The sequence below is a fragment of the Platichthys flesus genome, chromosome 17, assembly GCF_949316205.1.
Source record: "Platichthys flesus chromosome 17, fPlaFle2.1, whole genome shotgun sequence".
Taxonomy (NCBI): domain Eukaryota; kingdom Metazoa; phylum Chordata; class Actinopteri; order Pleuronectiformes; family Pleuronectidae; genus Platichthys; species Platichthys flesus.
Genome location: NC_084961.1, coordinates 33,911 through 58,246, shown reverse-complemented (window position 1 = coordinate 58,246; position 24,336 = coordinate 33,911). Strand labels below are relative to the sequence as shown.

General features: G+C 41.0%; 2 protein-coding genes and 1 long non-coding RNA gene across 3 annotated transcripts; 1 reads left to right on the top strand and 2 right to left on the bottom strand.

The window, feature by feature from the left end:
• Positions 1-10: 10 nt before the first annotated feature.
• Positions 11-2,487, bottom strand: LOC133972465 (zinc finger protein 585B-like). Its single transcript, XM_062409938.1, has 3 exons — positions 2,230-2,487; positions 1,032-2,018; positions 11-782 (listed from the first exon to the last, which is right to left on the bottom strand). The coding sequence occupies exons 2-3, from the start codon at positions 1,228-1,230 to the stop codon at positions 148-150; spliced, it is 834 nt and encodes a 277-aa protein (XP_062265922.1). The 5' UTR covers positions 1,231-2,018; positions 2,230-2,487; the 3' UTR covers positions 11-147.
• Positions 2,488-3,217: 730 nt separating this feature from the next.
• si:ch211-264f5.6 (carcinoembryonic antigen-related cell adhesion molecule 20) lies at positions 3,218-18,686 on the top strand. The gene is made up of 10 exons (XM_062410089.1): positions 3,218-3,294; positions 3,676-4,002; positions 7,332-7,495; positions 7,628-7,754; positions 8,786-9,064; positions 11,864-12,142; positions 12,592-12,846; positions 12,952-13,069; positions 16,144-16,181; positions 16,909-18,686. The coding sequence occupies exons 1-9, from the start codon at positions 3,246-3,248 to the stop codon at positions 16,160-16,162; spliced, it is 1,617 nt and encodes a 538-aa protein (XP_062266073.1). The 5' UTR covers positions 3,218-3,245; the 3' UTR covers positions 16,163-16,181; positions 16,909-18,686.
• On the bottom strand, positions 7,357-8,598 carry LOC133972566 (uncharacterized). Its single transcript, XR_009924465.1, has 3 exons — positions 8,355-8,598; positions 7,612-8,262; positions 7,357-7,483 (listed from the first exon to the last, which is right to left on the bottom strand). It is a non-coding gene; the product is annotated as an uncharacterized LOC133972566 (long non-coding RNA).
• Positions 18,687-24,336: the final 5,650 nt, after the last annotated feature.

Genomic DNA, 24,336 nt, shown 5'->3' with positions numbered 1-24,336 from the left:
GAAACACTGATGAGAATGTTTTAATGTTTAATTATATCTGTTATAAAAATAAGAATCTGTGTCTTGGTCCATGTTAATAAATATATAAAACTTATATACACGTCCAACGCGGTCCACACTGATTAAAGAGGAGAAATGATGAGATGTTCAGTTTTCAGTCTCCAGGTTTGAATAAAGGCTTCTCTTCTGAATCGCTCCAGCGTGTGTGCGAATGTGTCGCTTGTAGTTGGAGTTGTCGCTGAACCTGCGGCCGCACTCGTCGCAGCAGTACGGCTTCTCGCCCGTGTGGATCCTCAGGTGCTTCTGATAACCGTCGAACCGCGTTAGCCTCTTCCCGCAAATGTCACACGTGTACGACTTGTCCACTTTGCTCTCGACGTTCCGGTGCACCTGCACGTGTTTGGCCCAGTGGCCGCGCTGAGCGAACGCACGGCCACAGATGGTGCAGATGTACGAGTCCACCACCTCAGACAGAGGAGCGTCCAGCTCCGGCTGAGTCAAGCTCAGATTTTCGTCCTCTACTGACGTCCCTGGCCGAGGGTCCTCCTCCTCCTCCTCCTCCTCCTCCTCCTCCTGTCTCTGGAACATTGACGAAGTCGTGTGGTTGTTGACCTCCTCCTCGGTTCCGTCACTCTGGAACAGCTTCACGTCATTCTGCTCCATCGTCTGCTGCGTCTCCTCCTGCTGAGTGGACCACGACTCCTCGTCCTCCTCTTTGATCTGAGGAGACTTCATCTCGTTCAGGTCGACACTGAACCTCCAGTCCTGCTGCTCACAAAGAGCTGAGGAGGAGGAGGAGGAGGAGAAGAAGACCAAAACACAAAGAAGAAGAAGAAAGAGGAGGAAGAGGAAGAAGGAGAAGAAGAAGAAGAAGAAGAAGAAGAAGAAATTGATTTAGTCAGTTTGCTACATTAATATTAAAAACAACAGTCATTGATGATAAAATGCGTCCCGGAGAGTGAGCCCCGGTAGACGGGGACCCCGGGGCTCACTCTCCGGTAAGGAGCGACAGAACGGACACTTCCACTCACCTCCGCCGCTGAGCTGCACCGCGACCCGGGGCTTCCTGCTCAGATCCAGCAGCCTCCTCTGGCGGTCGATCTCCAGCTTGGAGCGGGAGATCTCCTCCTCGTACTCCGCGATGGTTCTCCCGAACACTCGGAAGATTTCCTCCGCGGCCGCGCTGAGTCGCTGCGTGATGAGCAGCTGCAACATCTGGATCTTCGACATGTTTACCTCTCACACTTCCGGGTTCATGTCCCTGCGCATGCTCAGTGTGCAGCTGGTATACGCCACTGCCTCCTGCTGGAGGAGCAGAGCTGCTACATCACAACGTCTTTTTTTACTATGATATATATTAATATAATAATGTGCTAAGTTTCATGGAATTAAAGATGAGCTGTTTTATGTGCATGTTTCATTGATGATAGATGTTAAACTGCATCAGTGGCAGAGTGTTTTCATATTTTTTATTGTTAAATGATGAATGGTGAAGTTCTCTGAACTTTGAAGTAAAAGTATTTAAAACTGCAGTAACTGATTCTATCTTTATTTTTAAACATGACAAAATGTTCACTCTCAAATGTTGTCTTTTAAAATAATGTTTGTGCATTTAAAATATTATTCCCTTTCTCCATTTTGATATTGTCAGCTTCTCCATGTTCAGAGCTGTGACACATGTCACATGTCAAGGTTCATGTCGGGCTGAGGCCTCTCCTCTGACACAGTACAGCTGCACCGTCAGGTTTCCCTTCTCAACAGAAGTGCGGCCACAGTACCAGCAGCACTAGTGTCGCCCTCCTGCCGAAGCTCTGTCCGCAGACATTGCAGTGGAATGACGCGTCTCTGTGGAGGGGGGGCTTCAGGTTCTCTGGGCGCTCCAGATGTTACCTTCAGCTTCACATTCAATGAGCGGGCCTGAGGCTCGGGGCCCCCCTCCTCAGCACCATCGGTCTGAACCAGCTGTCCCAGCTGCTGGTCAGGACACGCTCTGATCCATGAGGGGGCGCACTGAGGGTCTAAGGAGCAGAAGAACCAATCAATCAAACTGACTCATCATGGAACCAGGAAGTGACATCAGCAGGTGTAATCACTGAGGGAAGTCAATGGTCAGTTACCATGGCAGCAGCATCAGCTAATCTACATTAGCAGGAGAAATAATAATAATAATAATAATAATAATAATAATAATAATAACCGCCGGTTCTTTGACCCGGGTTAAGTCCTGACCTGCTGCCCAGATCCATGCGCCCTCCTCGGACTTCAGTCCGTCAAGCTGCTGCTGCTGGCGGTCGATCTGCTCCCGGTACCGGGCCACGGTTCTACCGAACACCGCCACGATGTCTTCGACCACCGCCAGGAGCCGCTGGTTCACGAATATCCGCAGAGTCTCCATCTCCGACAGGTCCGTCGGCAAGAAGGTGATCCGGTCCCCGGACATGTTTCCATCCAGAGTGTAAACACGTCCCACAGTGAAAGAGTACGACAGGAAACAGGTTCCGCTCCTCAAAGGTTCCGCCATGGGCGGCTGTGGCTGAGGGGTAGAGAGGTCGTCCTCCAACCTGAAGGTCGGCAGTTCGATCCCTAGTCTGACCCATCTGTATGCCGAAGTGTCCCTGGGCAAGATGGTGAACCCCGAATGCCCCCCCCCCCCTCATAGAATATCTAACTGCTGTCAATAGATGCTCTGTGTGAATGGGTGAATGTAAAACTGTAAAGAGCTTTGAGTCATCAAGACTAGAAGAGAGATTAATAAATTCAAAACCATTTACCACTTAGAAGAGATTTTAATCAAACGTTCAATTAAGTTGATTAAATGAGGAAAAGTTACATTTTTACTAATTTAATAAAGTGAGTGAAACTACTGGCCGAGGTGTCCACATGGTGGCAGCAGAGTCTCGGTTTTAATCTTAAAGAGAATCTACAGAAGAAAACATTAGACCAATGTGATGTCAAATATTAATCTATCTCTCATGTTATCATATTAACATTCAGTTTTAGTTTTATTCTGAAGACGTCCACAAACACCCACAAATACACACACACTAATCAAATGTAATGTTTAACTGTATGTAAACTAAAGTCAGTGTGCTACTGGGTGTGTGTATAATGAAGTGTGTGTGTGTGTCTCACTGGCTGGGTGTGTTTGTTACTGGGTGTGTTTGTTACTGGGTGTGTCCTGGTGAATCAGGTTCTCCCTCCTCGTCTTTTCTTCTCTGTCTCTGTTGGAACATTGACTCGTTCACATGGATCCTTTCAGCTTCAAAACGTTTCTTCTCTTTGTCTGTTTGATCGGTGAGAACATTATTCATATTATTTTATTGATGCTTTGTTATTATTTTCGATGTTTTTTCATAAAACGTGTTTATATATATTTTTATATATATATATACACTTTCAGACAACAAGTCTGAAAGACACTTTCAGTCTTGTTCAGTCTGTTCAGGCTGAAATAAAGTAAAACATGCTGGGTTCATGCTGATTAGATATTTAATAATTTTATATTTGCTAGTTTCATTTATGATACTTTGTTTTCCCATTATTCCCTGGGGTTGTGTGGGGCTGTGTGTCTGTCTCTGTGTGTCTGTCTCTGTGTGTCTATCTCTGTGGGTCTGTATATGTGTCTGCCTGTAACTGTGTGTGTCTGTGTTTGTTTGTGTGTCTGTGTGTGTGCAGGCTGCGGCTCGGCTCAAGGCATCCTCCCGGAAGGCCCGCTGGATGCCGTGCTGTCTCGGGACGTCGTTCTGGAAACGCTGCTCAACAAACCAGATTATAATGTTATCATCTGGAACTTTAATGATGGATCTGTGCAGTCTGTGGCCACCTTGACTGCCAAGGGGCTGGTGGTGAACAAGCCTTACGAAGGGCGCGTGGCCATTAATGCGACCAACGGCTTCCTGACCCTGAAGTCTCTGAAGTCAAGCGACAGCGGAGACTATAGCATCAGTGTTGTGTACAATGATGGAAACACGGTAGCAGCCGAGATCCAACTGCGAGTCCTGAGTGAGTCACTTGATTTCATGGTGCTACTCTTAAATGTAAACTGCTTCTTAAATTACATCTATGATAAAGAGTAAAAATGCATCAAGCCTTCAGCTCTTGACATCACAATGAAACTCATGAGCTACACCTGAGACTAGAAAACCCTCTGGAGGGAACAAATGGATGAGTTTCTCAGCTTCCTTCTGAGACAGGAAGTTCCTAATGTTCATAATACTGTTCAGTTGGAAGATAGCTGTCCTAGAGACTTGTTTTATATGTGGGTCACATGTCCTGGTCCTAACTCAGGTTCCTCACAGTGGAACTGGGGGACAAACTAACACCAAGGGGACTATCTGGTCCCACAGTGTTTCTCTCAGATGTTTAGGGACATCTACAATGAGCTCAGTCTGAATTTAGAAGTAAGAAGTTGTGGGTCATCCAGACCTGGATGTTCTTGAGACCTGAAGTTGGAGTCAGTGATTAGATTCATCAGCTTCATATATGTACAGCTGGGTGTCGTCTGCGTCACAGTGGACGTGGACGAGGGGCTTTCTGAGGATGTGGCCTAAAGGAGCAGATATAAGGTGAAGAGCATCGGTCCTGGGACAGAACCCTGTGGAGCTCCATGACCAACCTGTGTTTGCATGGAGGAGTCAGTGTTAACATGAACTGAAATCTATGTGATAAATATGATTTAAACCAGTCTAATGTTCCTCTGGTCCCAACATGTGGTTCCAATCTTTGTAACAGAATGCTATGATCTGTGGGGTCAGATGCTGAACTAAGATCCAACAGGACCAGGACAGAGAAAAGTCCATCATCTGAGGACATGAGCAGCTCGTTAGTAACTGTTAGCAGCTGTTTCTGTGATGATTCTAAATCCTGACAGATCATTTCTGTGTCAGTCATCACAGCAGCTTAGCATCAGGTTCTTCTGGGTTCTGGACATGAAGGTTTGATGTGGGTCCAATCAGCTACAACATCTGGAACTAGAGTGGGCAGCCGGTTAACAAGATATATTAATATGATTTAATATGGAACTGTCAATTGGATGGAAAACTTCCTTAAAAAGTCAAGTTGGCACTTGAGTCTAGTTTGTCTGTGATTGTAATTGAAAATGGGTGTTTTAGATTTACAGTGTGTGTATGATGAGTTTTGACAATGGTCAACAAGGCAGATATTAAAAGAAACCAAGTAAAAACCTATAAAGAACAATAAGAACTAAAAAACATTAATATATAAAATCTCAAATGTAGTGTTGCGCTTCCCTGAATCAGCCACAGTGAACAGGAAACTGCTTCAGACTGTGGGATCACCACAGATCACAAGTTACCATGGTGATTTACCCTGACGAAAGGGGAACAAGCTTCATGGATTGAAAACTCTGAGTTAAACCTGAAGTTGAGTTAAACCTGAAGTTGAGTTAAACCTGAAGTTGAATTAAACCTGAAGTTGAGTTAAACCTGAAGTTGAGTTAAACCTGAAGTTGAATTAAACCTGAAGTTGAGTTAAACCTGAAGTTGATTTAAACCTGAAGTTGAGTTAAACCTGAAGTTGAGTTAAACCTGAAGTTGAGTTAAACCTGAAGTTGAGTTAAACCTGAAGTTGAATTAAACCTGAAGTTGAGTTAAACCTGAAGTTGAGTTAAACCTGAAGTTGAGTTAAACCTGAAGTTGAATTAAACCTGAAGTTGAGTTAAACCTGAAGTTGATTTAAACCTGAAGTTGAGTTAAACCTGAAGTTGAATTAAACCTGAAGTTGAGTTAAACCTGAAGTTGAGTTAAACCTGAAGTTGAGTTAAACCTGAAGTTGAGTTAAACCTGAAGTTGAGTTAAACCTGAAGTTGAGTTAAACCTGAAGTTGAGTTAAACCTGAAGTTAACCTGATAAACAGAAATCTTGCTTCCTATTTCAGTGCTCTTCATCATCACTGTGATAAAAACAACAACAAATCTGTGATACAGTAAAAAAAGAAACTGTAGCAGGGACCCTATTAAGGTGTGGCTCCCCACTGTACTTTTCTGTACTGCACATATATATTGATGTGAGTGTGAGTGTGTCAGTTGTGCCAAATATCTGCAGAATGCGTTGACTGAGCTCAGAGGCAAGATTTGACATGTTACTGCACACAGAGTCCTCCCTCCCCCCACACACACACCACACACACACACACACAACCACACACACACACACACACACACACACACACACACACACACACACACACACACACACCTTGCCCTAATTCTTCTGTGGTTAGTCCTCATGTTTGCTCAGTCGACAGTCGTGGCCACGGGCTTCGTGTTTCCTTGTTCGTCTGTGGCCTCAAGGACATTTGGTCACATTCATACTGACAAGAACTGATCCGATGATTGGATCAGAGGATGATTTGATGTGAGGACACAATGACATGTAAGAAGGTAAAAGTTCCTCATAAGGTGCGGCTACTGTCCGTTACTTAACGTGTGAACACAGGAGGAATCAATCAGTCAATCAAATTTTATTCGTAATAACATTTACTGAATTTATCTCACAGATCTTAACAAGGTGCGACATCCTCTGTTCTTCAAATACAAAGTTAGGGTTAGTTTACTACATTGGTTAGAATAAACAGTTAACCCTAACCCAACATAGTGGAAAAGTAAATGCATTGAGCAGTTATTGTCACTAATGGCGTTTCTGAGAAGATATACTGTATGTCAAGCAGCCTTGCCACCATAATCCAAAATTCATTTTCATGATCCACTGACACTGTCGGGTTTCCACCGATCAACAATCAGCCGGAGAGCTCAGTGTGACGTGGTGGAGGAGAACAGATGCTCAGCAGCTTCACTGTGTTCACACATCGTGTTTCTGATGAAACTATGATGAAGAGGAAACTCTTTTCTGTCAGAACTGGTTACCACTCCTTCACCTTGCCACTTACAAACAGGACGGGCCTGCAGCGAGACGCAGAACGAGTCCAGCAGGTCTTCATCTTCTCCTCTGTCTTCACTGCTTTCAGCTGATCTCACATATTCAGCCTCAGCTCAGGTTACAACATGTTCTTACCACCACATCAAACTCCTGTTTAAATGTTGGTGGAAAGATCCTGAATCATTCATAGGTGAAACTATCAGTTTAGTTTAAAAAAGTGAAAGAAAGAAATGATTAATAACTAAATATGTTGACACATTTATATATAACAGATGTTTTGTGTTGCCGTCCTGACGACTGGTAAGGTCTTGATTCAGACAGAGATCCACAGAGAGATGCTCAGAGACCAGACTTTCTAACAACAACTCCAAGTGTCCTCACAACCTGTTACCTCATTAATCTGTTAGTACATGAACCTGTGGTCTGTCTCTGCAGAGCCGGTGTCTGACGTCATCATTAAGTCAAACTTGCCAGAGGCCGTGGAAAACAAAAGCACCGTCGTCCTCACGTGCTCGGCTCAGGGCTCCTTACTCAAGTTTACCTGGACCAATGGCTCCGCCCCCATCGTCGATGATGGAAAACGACTCCTGATTAAAAACGTCAGTTAGTTTTTTAACATCTCATTTTTTATTTTCTGTATAAATTGGACTTGTTAATGTTAGTTTAACTTTACAGTAACATCATAGATGTGTGTGATGACTGATGCTCTCTTTACATTGATGATGTCACAGGAGGAGATGACCAGCACACTGACCATCAAACCTGTTCTCAGGTCGGATCTGATTGGTCCAATCTTCTGCACTGCTGCCAACAATCTGGAGAAAGAGAAAAGCCCGGCCTTCAAACTCACAGTCCACTGTGAGTACAGCACCGCTGCATTATGACTCCTCCCACACAGGAAGTGACACATAATGACCACACACCTGTTTGGTTTATTCCTTACTTTAAGGGAATGTCAGGGATTTCTGTGATTGATCGTTTGTTTTATTTCAGTAAACTTCTGATTGACATGGTTGTCATAGCAACTTAGAGGCCAATCAGAGATGATCTGTATTATGTGACATTTTCTTTTTTATGTGGTGCTGGTTTAAAAAAAAAGAAAGTTTCATTGAGCTTTTATCTAAAGTGAGTCACAATAAGTGCATCAACCATGAGGTACAAACCCAGAGCAACAAGAATCAGAAAGTTCTAATTCTTCAAGAAAACCAAACTACAAAGTGCAATAAGTAAGTGACATTTCATGTTATGCTGTGGTCATGTCATGCTATGGTCATGTGATGCTGTGGTCATGTCATGCTGTGGGCGTGGCGTTATCAGGAGAGCTTTTTAAAGAGACAGGAGCTCAAACCAGATGCTGTAACAGGTGCTGAAAGAGGAAGAAAACATTTTACAGTAACAACACTAATTAAAATGATCACATGAATATGAGTGTGTCGCTGTGACTCGTTCGCATCTCACCAGGTCATGGTTCTGGTTTGAGTGCTAGTTGTTGACCTGGTTCAGCCTCTGGGTCACGTTTCTGAAGACCTCCGGTGAGAGTAATGCGCTCCGTCTTGTTTCCAGGTGACTCGTGGTGTTAATATGGTGACGTGTGTTTACGGGACGCTCCGCCTCCACTAGAACCACAGTGTGTAAACAGCAGCTCTTTCCTCATGACTAAGCTCAGAGTGAAACCACACGACTGCTGCTTCCCCTGTTACTGATTAATCTGCCTCAACAATCAACTCACGGTATAGAGGATGAATCACGAGGCAAATATATAGAACAATCGTCTTTATATACAGTCACTGATGGTAGTTATACAGTTTCATATATATATATATATATATATATACATAAACATATACATATATACACATACTTAAGGAATTTCTGTTGTTTGTCCACAGATGGTCCAGACAATGTGATTATCTCACCTGCCTCAACACTTCAGTACATCAAGTCGGGCTCTAACTTCAGTCTAGAGTGCTCTGCCCTCTCATCTCCGCCCGCCACCTTCAGCTGGTTCCAGAACCTAAAGGAAATGGAGGTGCCGGGACCCGTTCTTTCTCTGGGGGCAATCGAGAAGCTGGGCTCAGTGAAGAAGGTGCAGAACTACACATGCAGGGCGCAAAATGCCAAGACCCTGCTCAACGTCACGTCTCCCGCTGTGTCCTTTGGTGTGATGGGTGAGTGACGCCTGCCTCTGAGCTTTCTGGGAAATACTCAGAACAGACGGCATGTTTTAAAAGGGTCCGATTATTACCACCCGAGAATTATCACTATGACAGAAGGTCAAGTTAAAGTTTCACACCCATTCATATCATTCATCATATAAATTATTTATATATATCCATATATATAAGTATTATTTGAATATAATTATTAACAGTTTAATAGTTAATAGGTCTTAATATATTTATCAATAGATAAATAGTTTATAATGTGAATATAATTATAAATAGAACAACTGCTTTCATGTATAAGTAAAATCATAAATAAATAATAGTTTACATGTATAAATACATCATGAATAAAGAAATAGTTTACATGTATATATACATGTAAACTATTTATTATTTATATATACACTACTGTTAAAAAGTTTGTGGTCACTTAGAAATTCCCTTATTTTTCATAGAAAAGCTCTGTTTTTTTTTAATGAAAATAACATTAAATCAATCAGAAATACACTCTATACATTGTTGATGTGGTAAATGACTATTCTATGTGGAAACGTCGGGTTTTTAATGAAAAATCTATATAGGTGTATAGAGGCCCATTTCCAGCAACTTTCACTCCAGTGTTCTAATGGTACATTGTGTTTGCTAATCGCCTTAGAAGACTAATGGATGATTAGAAAACCCTTGTGCAATTATGTTAGCACAGCTGAAAACTGTATAGCTGTTGTGAGTTCCATTATTCTCTCAAAACGACCGGGAAAAGAAAACTTTCATGTGAAACTCTCCAGTCTATTCTTGTTCTTAGAAATTAAGTCTATTCAATGCGAGAAATTGCGAAGAAACTGAACATTTTCTACAACGGTGTAAACTACTTCCTTCAGAGAACAGCACAGACAGGCTCTAACCAGAGTAGAAAGAGAAGTGGGAGGCCCCGGTGTACAACTCAGCAAGAAGACAAGTACATTAGAGTCTCTAGTCTAGACGCCTCACAGGTCCTCAACTGGCAGCTTCTTTAACTGGTACCAGCAAAATGCCAGTGTCAACGTCTGCAGTGAAGAGGCGACTCCGGGATGCTGGCCTTCTAGGCAGAGTGGCAAAGAATAAGCCATATCTGAGACTGGCCAATAAAAAGAAACGATTGATATGGTCAAGGAACACAGACATTGGACAGAGGAAGATTGGAACAAAGTGTTATGGATAGAAGAATCAAAGTTTGAGGTGTTTGGATCAAACAGAAGAACATTTGTGAGACGCAGAACAGGTGAAAAGATGCTAGAAGAGTCCTGACACCACCTGTCCAGCATGGTGGAGGTCATGTGATGGTCTGTGGCTGCTTTGGTGCTGGTAGAGTGGGAGATTTGTACAAGGTAAAAGGGATTCTAAATAAGGAAGGCTATCACTCCATTTTGTAACACCATGCCATACCCTGTGGACAGCGCTCCTCCTACAACAGGACAATGACCCAGAGCACACCTCCACATGATTGCATTACATGTCATTTAGCTTACGCTTTTATCCAAAGCGACTTTCATTTTTAGAACACTCAACATTTTTGAGGGGCCATTTAGGGATTCAGTATCTTGCCAAGGACACTTAGGCATGCAGATGGGACAGAGTGGGATTCGAACCGGCAACCTTCTTGTTGCAGAGCACCCGCTCTATCCCCTAGGCCACACTCTCCCCATGATGCAAGAACTATTGAGTGAACAAGCAGGCAGCTGGTGAGCTGTCTGTAAGGGAGTGGCCAGCACAGTCACCAGATCTCAACCCATTGAGCTGTTGTGGGAGGAGCTTGACCGAATGGTACGCAGGAAGTGTCCATCAAGCCAATCCCACTTGTGGGAGGGGCTTCAGGAAGCATGGGGGGAAATTTCTACAGATTACCTCAACCAATGAACAGCTAGAATGACAAAGGTCTGCAATGCTGTAATTGATTCAAATGGAGCATTCTTTGACAAAAGCAAAGTTTGAAGAACAAAATTAATATTTCAAATAAAAATCATCATTTTTAACCTTGTCAATGTCTTGACTATATTTTCTATTCATTTTGCAAATCATTTGATAAATAAAAGTGAGTTTTCATGGAAAACATGAAACTGTCTTGGTGACCCCAAACTTTTGAACGGTAGTGTATATATATAATTAACAAACAGATAAATAAGTTAACTGACTCTGAATGTGTTTGAAACGTTAAAACCACTTCAGACGTTTACAACTGAAACTAAAACTGACTGAAACCTGGTTCCTCCCCTGAGGCGTCTGTTTAGTTTCTGTGTTAACTCATAATTGAGAGGAGGGGAGGAGTTTATGTGAAACAGAAAATCAGGTGAAGGTTAGGGTTAGGGTTTCTTTCATGGATGATTTTCAAATGTTTCATGTCTCTAGAATCTGTGCAGCCTCAGTTAAAAGGTTCTGTAGGTTACTAAACCAAAATAAATGATAAAAGTGCTGAAGCTACGTTATATATTATATATATATATATTAAATATATATATATATATAATATATAAAATCTGAGATGTTTTTTCACCAAAAGCACATAAAACATGAATGCAATATTTCTTAGTTATTTTAACTAAACCCCTAAATAAAAGTTGTAGTTTTTGATATAAAGATTTTCTCTGCTCCTCTCCGGACACTCTGATGCCACAGTGTAGCCCTGACTACCTGCTTTTAAGAATGAGCGTTCTAAATATTATGGTTTTTATTTGAGATTGAAACATCAATGTCCCGTAGGGGGCCACCACCAGGGAGGGCTGTTTTCAGACGTCTTACTTCACTTTTATTTTCCCGCTCTGTTCTCAGATGCCATCTCTGGCACTAAAATCACCGGTCCGACCGTGACGCTCATCGCTGGCAACAGCACAGCCAACCTGAGCTGCCGGGCGATGACCGGCACTGTGACGACCACGACCTGGCTGAAAGACGGCCAACCCCTGATCGCCAGCTCCCGACTGGTGTTCGCAGCTGACATGAGCTCCATGTTAATCAACCCGCTGCAGGGAGACGACACCGGACAGTACACGTGTCAGCTCACCAACCCCGTCACCACCGAGCAAGCATCGTTCAAGTTGGTGGTCAACTGTGAGTACAGCTGGTTTGCAGCTCAGTGACTCAGGACATAGTCGGTCCGACTTGTTCACAACAAAAGGAACATGTTGGGTGGGGCGGAGGGCGGGAAGATTTGTGTTCTTCTAGTTTCACGCCCGTCACGTGTTAGAAACCTCATCAACACGTGTACATGTTAATGTCTGAAAATAGACTAACAGACCTGCGATCAGTTCAGTTGTCTATCAAGAGAAAAACTTTTCTTACAGCTTCTGATTTATCAATAACGATACAATTATGTTACTCTGCAGTGGAACCTGAAGATGCTGATAAAATTAGATAAAATTAGTGATTAATCAAACTTAATGTATGAAATCATCATGCTAAGCTAGGCTAACAGTATTCTATCAAACACACTAATTCACAGTGATGTAATATCATCAAGCCATACAACATATAATTTTTATAATTCGCTCTGTGTCCAGTTGGTCCTGAAACAGCGTTGGTGAAAGGCGAAGAGGCTGTGGAGGTGAACGACCCCATCACACTCACTTGCTCTGCACCGTCCTACCCAACCGCCAACTTCACCTGGAAGTTTAATGGCACAGCGACCGACATGAAGACTGACAAGTACATCATCGACAAGGCCAATTACAAGAACACTGGAACGTACACATGTGAGGCACACAACGCTGTCACCGGGAAGACCGTCACATATAGCCACAAGCTGTCCGTCAAAGGTGAGAGGTCTTTGGGAACACAGCAGCGAAATGTCTGTGTTTGAGATTTAACATAAAAGAACCACTCATCTCGTATCTAATTCTGTATCGTTATCGTTATCGTAGAGGAGGGAGCGTTGGATGAAGGTCTCTCAGACGGCGCAATCGCAGGAATCGTAATTGCCGTCCTTGTCGCTGTTGCTGCTGCCATTGGATTGATCATATACTGTCGACAGAAAGTTCCGTAAGTAATCTGTAATTTCTGTCGCTGTGATGTCAGACTCATTTTTAGAGCTAGAACCATGTGTCCGTTTACTTTTGGCGGAGAAGATAAAGTAGGTCTTTGTGTTTTTTTATTCTTCTAAACAATGATTCCCATTTTCCTTTACTTTGCTTTGTTTGTGAGTTTCTGTTCCACTTCATGAACTTCTTGCTTTCCTTACACTTGGTAATTTGTGTTAAGCTAATGTACACACACACACACACACACACATTATTTCCTGGATTTTGATTGGAGGTTGTGTCTCTGTGGTTCAGGGCATATCTTTATGTGTCAGTGTAGGAATGGGAACATGGGAGTTAGCTGTTCATGTTTTAAAGAGAGTAAAATGGGTTTGACGCCGAGTTTAAACGTTAAACTTTTTGTGTGAAACGTATTCCTTGTCATTCTCATTCAGATGTTAACATTAGTCTCCATTTAAGAGAGTGTGTTGTTTTATATAAAACATTGTGTAAGGTGTCAGAGGGCCCACCCCCTGGCCCCGGGGCCTCAAACAGACTCGTTAAGTCTGTCGGACGTGTCAACACAATGACAGGACAACTTTATGGACGATGTCCGAGCTCATCGTCACAGGTCAGGGTTAGGGTTAGGTTCTCCAGCCTCTAAATCACAGACTTGTGTAAACTGATCTCTTTTCAGTTTGAAAACTCTGGTTTGTGTTTGAACAGAAACTGAGACTTTAGTAAACGATGACTCAGACGTTCTCTTTCTGATTGGTTCCCATCAGTCACATGACTCGACTAGCAGCGGTGAACACAAATATTCACTAACACTTCCTGTCAGTAACGCTTCCTGTCAGTAACGCTTCCTGTCAGTAACACTTCCTGTCAGTGACTCTTCCTGTCAGTGACTCTTCCTGTCAGTGACTCTTCCTGTCAGTAACGCTTCCTCTCAGTAACACTTCCTGTCAGTAACAAGTCCTGTCAGTAACGCCTCCTGTTTGTAACGCTTCCTGTCAGTAACACTTCCTGTCAGTAACACTTCCTGTCAGTAACTCTTCTTGTCAGTAACACTTTCTGTCAGTAGCGCTTCCTGTCAGTAGCTCTTCCTGTCAGTAACGCTTCCTGTCAGTAGCACTTCCTGTCAGTAACACTTCCTGTCAGTAACTCTTCCTGTCAGTAACACTTCCTGTCAGTAACACTTCCTGTCAGTAGCACTTCCTGTCAGTAACACTTCCTGTCAGTAACCCTTCCTGTCAGTAACACTTCCTGTCAGTAGCACTTCCTGTCAGTAACACTTCCTGTCAGTAACACTTCCTGTCAGTAGCACTTCCTGTCAGTAGCTCTTCCTGTCAGTAACGCTTCCTGTCAGTAGCACTTCCTGTCAGTAACACTTCCTGTCAGTAACTCTTCCTGTCAGTAACACTTCCTGTCAGTAACACTTCCTGTCAGTAGCACTTCCTGTCAGTACACTTCCTGTCAGTAACTCTTCCTGTCAGTAACACTTCCTGTCAGTAACACTTCCTGTCAGTAGCACTTCCTGTCAGTACACTTCCTGTCAGTAACCCTTCCTGTCAGTAACACTTCCTGTCAGTAGCACTTCCTGTCAGTAACACTTCCTGTCAGTAACACTTCCTGTCAGTAGCACTTCCTGTCAGTGACTCGTCACCATCACTGCTCCTCCTTCAGAGGAGTTTCTGTTGCTAAGCAACCAGCTGCAGAGGAGACAATCTACTTCCTGTTTACATCACATGACCAGGGTGTCTTCACATGTGTTCAGGTGGATATTTAGGCCCCTCATCAAATCAGGAACAAACATGAAATCCAAACAGAATCTGATTTTTTTTTTTAAATGATCTCACCCAACGACAATGTTTTCTTGAACTGGTTTAACTTAGGTACAATAAATCACACACACACGCACGCACACACGCACACACACTCCCTCCCCCAGTTGTTCATGGCCTTCAGTCTATGGTATTTAAAAAGAGTCTGACTACATTCCTTCATATGACCTTAAGGTGTGTTTGTGTACATGTGTGTGTGTCTGCATGTTGGTGGGTTGTCTGTTAAAAGTCTCACTTTTAATTCACTGTCATATACTGACTTAGTCTGTGGTTGTTTTGTACTTGGAATGGACTCTTATTTCTAAATAACTGCTGAATGCTGGGAAATGTTTGAGTCAGTGATGTCATTGGTGTTTGATTGGTTCATGCGAAACTGATCGATCATTACAAACCACAGAAACATGAACATCCTGCTCTTCGTGCTGCGTCACTAACGTCCTCATCCTCAGATTCTACTATCATTAAATCTATGAATCAGCTGATCGCTGTTTTCATTCACAGTCCTTACAAAACGTTAAACCAAGATTACATGTTTACATGTATTTGGTAAAAACATAAACATATGTTGTAGTTTAATCATCACTGCCTCATCTGCATCAGTGTAAAGTTTGCTCGTCTTGTTTTATCTTGAAACTCTGACGTTGTGTCTTAATCTGGACAAAAGCCAACTTCTTAGATGAGAACCTGAGGTTTGACACACCTTCTTTTATAGATTTAGATTATATTAAGTATTTATACATGTTGTTATAATACATTTTATCATGTAAATGCTATTTTAAATTTAGAATTTTCGGATTTTAAGTAAATAAATAATTTATAAATGTTTTTATTATATATTTAGATTGTATCAATAATTAATACGTTTTAATAATGGAGTTAAATGTGAAACATTTAAATTAAATGTTATCACAGATTTAAAAAGTTAGATGTGTTCTTTGTCAGGAGTTTTTCTCATGAGGGCGCGGCATGACTTTCAGAGAATTGCAGGAATGTCACTGTCGTGTCTGCACTCGTCTTCTTCAGCTTACGTTTCTGTCGCTCCACACTACTTCTTCTTCTCATATTTTCTCTGATTTATAAGCAGAAGTGGATTCTTTTCAACCCTGTGACAGATTGACGTCTTCATATGTTGTTCTGTATTAATCCACTTAATTTTCACAGTTTGTTTCTGAAGCTGCAGAAATAGTGTTGTCAGTTTATTCTTCTCTCTTTGATAACTTATCAGTCTTATGGTGCTGACTTTATTTTTCAGGGTCGAGTCTCCGTATTAAAGACAGATGCAGGCTGAAGGTAAGACTCTCTCTCACACTTATGCCTGTGAAGCTCTAATATGATGATGATGATGATGAAGACTTAAAGTTAGGGATACTACAAAGAGAAAACAATCGGCTACGGATAACTTATCGTATCATATAAATACCAGTTTAATCTAAAAATGTAACGATGTTTGTGTTTTATCACAAAATAAAGAATTTTCATTGTTGTACAATAATGAATCTTCATTATTGAATTGATCACACAGGTTTAAAATAAATGTATCGTTTCATGATTTAAAAAACAACTCTCAGCAGTAATATGTTACGTTATGTTACATTTTGTATCGTTATGGTACTTTATTACTTTAAATTACATGACTTTACCTTATGCTACATTATATTACTTTAAGGTAAGTTACTTTATTTCATGTTACCATACGTGAATTTAGGTTACTTTACCTAACATTAGTTTTATTACTTTATATCACGTTCTATTAAATGATTTCTTTACGTAATTTAATTTACGTTGCTTTACATTACATAACGTTTCTTATATCTTCGTCTTCTTCTTCTTCTGTGGTGTGTGGTGGTGAAGAGCCTAGTCTGGTAGCAGGCAGCAGACAGGGCTGGTACAAGTGAAGGTTGATAACATGGAGCAGACAGTGTCTCACCTGAACCCACTGAAATATATATTTACATATCTCCTCCCTGTTTGTTTTCTTTTATATTTTCAGGTCAGTAACATTTTCTTATTCTTTTAGATTCTGCGACAAATATCAGATCATTTTGCTTCCCATGATCCACCTGTGCAGCTGGGAGGCGTATCCTCATGGAACCAACCGGTTTCCTCTGAAGTTCCTGTCAAACCAGTTTGCCCATCCCCCTCCCCCTCTCTTCGTTGTCGATGGCAAGAGGGAAAACTTGACCTTTTAATTTGAATGTTTTGTTTAAAGTCAGTTGATGATTCTGTGTTTGAATCTTCACTGTTTATCATCCTTTTTTTAACCTTCGTCTTCGTGACAAATGTCAGTGGATCGTCACTCCCCTCCCCCACCCTGGTTCAGCGCCTCCTTACACAGTCGGAGACGTATTGTATGCAGACTCCGACACAATGAGTGCTTATCCTGAAACCTGAGAACACATACATATACGCGCGAGCACGCTCACAAACACACACACACACACACACACAGATCTGGAGTTTTTTAACTCACCTGTTTGTTTTACACTTGTCAATAATTTCAACAAAACTTTATTAACACGTCGTCTCCTTTTTATAAACATCCCATGAAAAAGCATTGTCATTGAATATATTCAGACTGTGGCGTTAATAATCACTAACAATAAACGAAATATATTAATACAAGAACTATAATATAATCAATGATAAAAATATCATTTTCATAAAAAACAGAGATAAAAACATCATTAAAAAAACTAATATTCATAATACTATTATCATAAACTGATATTTATTGATAAAATGATTTTAATGATTCATAATTGATGATATCGTAGAATTAACTTTGAAATGTCATTCTTGTCTAATAATTATTATTCAACTATAATTCAACCTATAAAAAAAAGATGACAATATTGTCGTGATATCGCTAACATGATGATATTGTAAGTGAAATTTGATGTCATGTCTCATCAGTTAACAGCTAAAGATTTAAATTGAATTAATTTCATAAAGACAGCAACAGAGAAAGAAACTGTAAAACAAAACCGGTTAAAACTTTGCGAAAAAAGGGTCTTCATTAAAAAAAGAGACGTGTCTCTCCCTGATTTCTCAGCTGTGACTGGTTTTCTTCATCTTGATGGTGCAGCATTGTTGTCCCTGTTGAATCATCAGTGGAGACGAGCGTGGACGTGCACAGACGAGACAATGACATGAAGGTGAAGAAAACCAAACGCAAAAAGGCGGGAAGGTGTGAGTGGGCGGTGACGTCATCTGAGGTTTGGAGGGAACATTTTCTCGGTGCTTTGATAGAAAAAGATTTAAACCGAATGAAAATATTTCACTCGACGTCTGAAAAGAAAGAAAATATTTGAAGTTCAGGTTTTATTTTATTTGTTGAGTTTTCTGTTTCAGACCTAATGATTTTGGTTTCTGATGATAATTTTATCGTTTGTGATTTCAGACTTGAACGTGCACTGATCTCCAGTAAGAAAAGTATTTATTTTGTTTAGTTCAAACCGAAAACCAGATAAACTGGAGCTGAAGATCGTAACCACACTGAATGTTCAAACTGATTTAATTTTCAATTTTCACCCTGGAATATTTTTGAAAAAGTATTCAATTATGTCACATTGAACAGGAAGTGATGTCATAGCAACACAGGCTGCAGCGACTCAGACAACCTTAAAGAGAAGCAAGGCTTGCTGTCAATCATCAGATAGAATGAATGTGTTGTATTTTGCTACATGTTGTTTGTTAACGTTGATGTGATCAGTGACAGGTTTTCTGATGTTTACAGGTTCTAACGTAAAAATATACTGTAAAAAATTTACATAAAGGTTGGAAATATTTTACTAATTTTGTCTTGTCGTGTTTTTATTTTAATTACACAGAAGCTTCAGTTTGACTGTACACAGCCTGTGTATTTTCAAACCAGGCAATCACAGAGAAGATATTGACTTGTGTGTGTGTGTGTGGGAGAAGAGGGCGTGGTTGCTGACACAAAAATCCCCTCGGCATAGACACAAACACACACAGAGTAACAACTCTTTTCATCTAAGACCAATGAGGCCACAGCGACAGGTGTGTTTATCCAATCATGAGCAGGAGGGGGGTTCTGACTCATCAGTCTGGTTTTGCAGGTGGATGTCATGACAACCAACAGGAGGCGTCACTCACTGAACTTCAGTCAAACACCAAGAACCTGAAATTACAACTGAGCTCCTCCTCCACTGGTTTGTGTGTGTGTGTTGGGACAGGTAGAGTGGACAGGACTGAACACGCCCACAGCGGTTACTCAGGAATGTTTGTTTCCACTGAGTCATTCTATTCACTTGTTTTTCTTCTTATTTGAAATCAGTAACTGACCTTTGATTTGAATCATCTGATCCAAATATTTTTTTTATAACCGTTGCACTTATTTTAACGGAGCATATGCAATAGTACCTCTTCTTACTGCCCACCTGTGGTGAATCATCTCAGTTTGAACAAGCAGATCTAAACTGTGTGTGTACAGTAATAACAGCCTTGTTGATTGCTAGAATAAAAACTCATAAAACATGTGGGTGTGTGTAAATGCATTTCACGAATTCTTCTCTTAAATAAAATATGACATCACACAGTCAGCACCATGAAGGGATTTATAACCTTTACACATATGTATGAATGTATGATTTGCAGGATTTGAAAATCTTACAACTTGTCCTGAAGTGATAAAAAACAGCTGCACAAGTCCCACCCCTGCATCTTTTCCTTCAACAAACCAGAAGTGCAAATTGTCAGAGGTGGGACCAAGTCATTTTTTTGCAAGTCCCAAGTAAGTCTCAAGTCTTTGCCCTCAAGTCCCGAGTCAAGTCCCAAGTCAAGACAGGCAAGTCCCAAGTCAAGTCCAAAGTCAAGACTGACAAGTCTCAAGTCAAGTCCAAGTCCTGCAGTTTGAGTTTCGAGTCTTTTCGAGTACTTTTGATCACTGAGTAATAATATATTTACACAGATCATGTATGCTTTAAAAATCTGTAATTATTTATTTATTTATTAAAACAAGTGCAATTGAAATTACAGAAAAAAATTGTGCCAACATTGCACTTCCCTATTGCACTATTAACCAGTCATTTTTAACATTTAACTCATATTTTGCAAGAATATTCTTCAATTTAAACCACTCCTACAGAATGAACACATTTGAAAAAACAAGTGCAACTGTAATTATTTGTACAAAAGTGCTAACAACATTGTCCTGTCCTGTGTTTATCTCACGTCATATTGTCTGTGTGTGTGTGTACATGTGAGAAACATAACAAATACTTGAACATAACAATGAACAGGGTTGTGATTTTTATATGTCAGGGCCCTATGCTGCATTGCATTTGCAAAAGACCAAATTGGCCAAAGGTTGTCAGTCATTTGTGCACGATGGGGACGTAGTATGATTCCACAAAGTGGAATGCTTAGGGCACCATTTTGGTGCCCTAAGCATAACTCCTCTATGATTACATTAAATAATCATCAATAAGTACAAACAAGAATAGTCAATCTTCTTTAATTTTTTTTGAGCAATTTAATATATCTCTTGTTCTGCCTTTTTTGTGATATACATGTCTAAAAGGTAACTTATATTTCTATACTGAAATAATATCGGCATTATAATTGTAAGCTAATTTATTTAATGACGTTATTGTTGAGGGTTGATTTGTATTTCCGGTTTTAAGTGGGTTGTTGGTAGTGACTCTTATTTTGAAAGGGGGTTTTAAAGGAAGTGGGTGCTGTGATGAGTGAAGTTGTAAAATGAACGGAGAATAAACGGGTGTGCTGTCCCGAGCGCATGACCTGCTCTCGTGTCCTTTGTCGGCTGAAGCCGGACTTATGATACAACCAAACACTCGGCTACATAATTATTATAACTATGATGATTTTTCAGTTGCTTTTTTTTTGGTGCCCCCTCAGGACTTGGTGCCCGACGCACAGCGCGTAGTGGGCGTTTTGGGAGCGGCGGCGCTGCACACACAGACGCACACAAACACGATGAAAGATACAGTGCGCTCCTTAATAACATACTTTTGAATCTTTGTGTTTTGGGGAAAAGAGCAAGTCTTATCAAGTCAAACGGCTCAAGTCCAAGTGAAGTCACGAGTCATTGATGTTGAAGTCCAAGTCGAGTTGCAAGTCTCTTTACAGTTTGTCAAGTCGAGTCTAAAGTCATCAAATTCATGACTCAAGTCTGACTCGAGTCCAAGTCATGTGACTCGAGTCCACACCTCTGCAAATTGTAAATAATTTAATAGGTAAAGATTTTAGTCTGTTTGGGTTAGGGTTAAGTTTATTGAATTATCTCGATGACTCTTCCTGACTCATCCGACGACTGGGCAGCTCTCCACTCTCACATATCCTCTTAGCCCAAAAGAATTTGCTGCTAATAGTAAGGTTTTTTCTTTCTTTTTATTTTGGACCATGTTCTCGCAAAGAAAGTGTAAGTTTTGCTGATAATGGTTAGAGTTAATGAGTTAAGTATTTAAGAATTTAATGATTAGGGATAACAGCCCATTGGTTGTCGAGGTATTCTTGAATAATTTTTTTCTGAAGGTCGTAGAGACTTGGAAAGTGGTTTTGTCTGAACTAATTTGGGTGCTGCGGATCGATTGGTACCATCCCCGAGCTTCTACGACCTTGGGAATTGGTCGAACGACCAAATCGTAAAATTGACTTATTCTGGGAATCTCAACACGTGAGCTCACAGAGATATTCTTGAATAACTTTTTTTGTGAAGGTTGTAGAGGGTTAGGTTTAGAAGATCTATCTCGATGACTCCCCCTGCTTCGTCCGTCGACTGGGCAGTTTGGTCTAGGGAGCCAAAGGCAATGCACTGGCCGACGCACGTCATCAATACTCTCCAGTCTCACATATCTCTTTTGTCGAATTGGTTTGTTTGATGTTGTTTTATCAAAGCTGTAAAACATCAAAGTAAAAAATTGTTTCTGTTTTTGATATTAAGTAACTTTATTTTTCTGTATACTTGTCCTTTGTATAGGTTTGTTTGGATTTTTCTTGTTTTTATAATGATGGTTTTATTTATTATTGTCATATTAAAAAAGATTCTAGTGTTCATTTGGCATGCCTTAGTTGTCTATTTTAGTCTTATCCTGTATTGAAGTTGAAGAATTATTATTTATTTTATATTAAAAAAGGTTGCTTTAAGATTGTTTGTTTTTGACCAGTGATTTAGACTATTATTTTTATTTTTAAAACTATTTCGTTTGCCTAGTCCTATATAAGGTGACACATCATCAGTAGTGTACCTCAGGGTCATTGGGTGTTTCGGCCATTACCACCAGACACCCTCTCCCAAGGAAGGCCCCGCCAGGGTTGATCAGACCCCAGGGTGTGTCCAACTAAGTTTATAGTAATCTAATTGTAAGGTAATTTTAAAAAGGATTCACGGTTTTATTTAGGATCAACTGGTTAAGTTTAGGCAATAGATTTAAATGGTTAGGTTTAGGGTTAAGGTTAAGGCTAAGGTTAAGGTTACGTTTTTAAGGTTAGGATTAGGTTTAAGCCTCGGGCTTAAAGCCTTAGGTTTAGGCATTGGGTTTAATGGTTAGGTTTAGGGTTAGGTAAGAACGGTAATATCCGTGGACCGACCCAGTCGGTCCAACGTTGTGCACGGGCCCTCCTGGAACATAGGGTTAGGGTTAGGGTTAGGGTTAGGATAGGGGAAAATGATCCGCCTCCTTTTAAAGGTTAGGGTTAGGGTTAGAAGATCTATCTCGATGACTCCCCCTGCTTCGTCCGTCGACTGGGCAGTTTGGTCTAGGGAGCCAAAGGGTTAGGGTTAGGTTTTTGGAGTTATCTCGATGACTCCCCCCGCTTCATCCAACGACTGGGCGGTTTGGAATAGGGAGCCAAAGGCAATGCACTGGCCCACGCACGTCATCAATACTCCCCCTTCTTCACATATCCCCTTTACCGAATTGGTTTTAAACCGTAGTTTTCATGTAATAGTTTTCTTATTCGTTTTCTAATGTAAGTTTAGGTTTGGTCTTTAGATGAAAGTGCTTTTTTATTAATTTGATAGGTTTTGATTTTCTTTTTTTGTTTTTGTCCTATATTGAAGTTTTTAAGGAGTTGTTTTGACTTCATGTTTTTGTATTATTTTGTTTGTAAAAAACAATTTGGACTATTTTTAGCTATTTTTTGTTTTTCTAAATCTATATATTAGGTGACACATCATCAGTAGTGTACCTCAGGGTCATTGGATGTTTCGGCCATTACCACCAGACACCCTCTCCCAAGGAAGGCCCCGCTGAGGTTGATCAAACCCCAGGGTGTGTCCCACTAAGTTTATAGTAATCTAATTGTAAGGTAATTTTGAAAAGGATTCACAGTTTTATTTAGGATCAACTGGTTAGGTTTAGGCAATCGGTTTAAATGGTTATGGTTAGGATTAAGGTTATGGTTAGGGTTAAGTTCTAAGGTTAGGGTTAGGTTTAGGCATCGGGTTCAAAGCCTTAGGTTTAGGCACCGGGTTTACTGGTTAGGGTCAGAGTTCAGGCATTGGTTAGGGTTAGAATTCGGGTTATGGTTTTGGTCTCCAGCTCTGAGTTCCAATCCTAGAAGAGACTCTGGAGTTAGGATCCTTTAAGGTTTGAGCCTCTTCTGTTGCTCGACTTTGATAGGACAGCTGGGTAAAACTCACACACCGCTCAGGGGTCAGCTGGGGTCATCCTTCTCTCGGTTTGTGAACAAGAGCTAAATGTTATTAAGCTTTTTTATTTAGCTTGTTAAAGCTCACCGGGCTTCTGGCTTTGAGTCCAAGTCCTATTAGAGACTCTGGAGTTAGTATCCTTTCAGGTTTAAGCCTCTTCTGTTAGGGTTAGGGTTAGGTTTAGAAGATCTATCTCGATGACTCCCCCCGCTTCGTCCGACGACTGGGCAGTTTGGTCTGGGGAGCCAAAGGCAATGCACTGGCCGACGCACGTTGTCAGCACTCTCACAGTCTCACATATCCCCTTTTTTGCCGAATTGTTTTTTTAAACTTGATTTGAAGGTTGTTGAATTTTAACGGAGTTGGTTGGGCTATTTTTATCTATAGGCACTATTTTGATTTCCTAGTTTTATGAAACACATCATCAGTAGTGGACCTCAGGGTCATTGGATGTTTCGGCCATTACCACCAGACACCCTCTCCCAAGGAAGGCCCCGCCAGGGTTGATCGGACCCCAGGGTGTGTCCAACTAAGTTTATAGTAATCTAATTGTAAGGTAATTTTAAAAAGGATTCACGGTTTTATTAGGATCAACTGGTTAAGTTTAGGCAATAGATTTAAATGGTTAGGTTTAGGGTTAAGGTTAAGGCTAAGGTTAAGGTTACGTTTTTAAGGTTTAGGGTTAGGTTTAGGCCTCGGCTTCAAGCCTTAGGTTTAGGCATCGGGTTTAATGGTTAGGGTTAGAGTTAAGGTATTGGTTAAGGTTTTAATTCGGATTAAGGTTTAGGTCTCTGGCTCGTCACGACTTTG

Coding starts and splice junctions, on each gene's coding strand:
- LOC133972465 (XM_062409938.1), bottom strand. CDS start 1,230: ATGTCGAAGATCCAGATGTTGCAGCTGCTCATCACGCAGCGACTCAGC. Junction 783..1,031: donor GGTGCAGCTCAGCGGCGGAG/GTGAGTGGAAGT, acceptor CCTCCTCCTCAG/CTCTTTGTGAGCAGCAGGAC.
- si:ch211-264f5.6 (XM_062410089.1), top strand. CDS start 3,246: ATGGATCCTTTCAGCTTCAAAACGTTTCTTCTCTTTGTCTGTTTGATC. Junction 7,755..8,785: donor CTTCAAACTCACAGTCCACT/GTGAGTACAGCA, acceptor GTTTGTCCACAG/ATGGTCCAGACAATGTGATT. Junction 12,847..12,951: donor CCACAAGCTGTCCGTCAAAG/GTGAGAGGTCTT, acceptor TCGTTATCGTAG/AGGAGGGAGCGTTGGATGAA.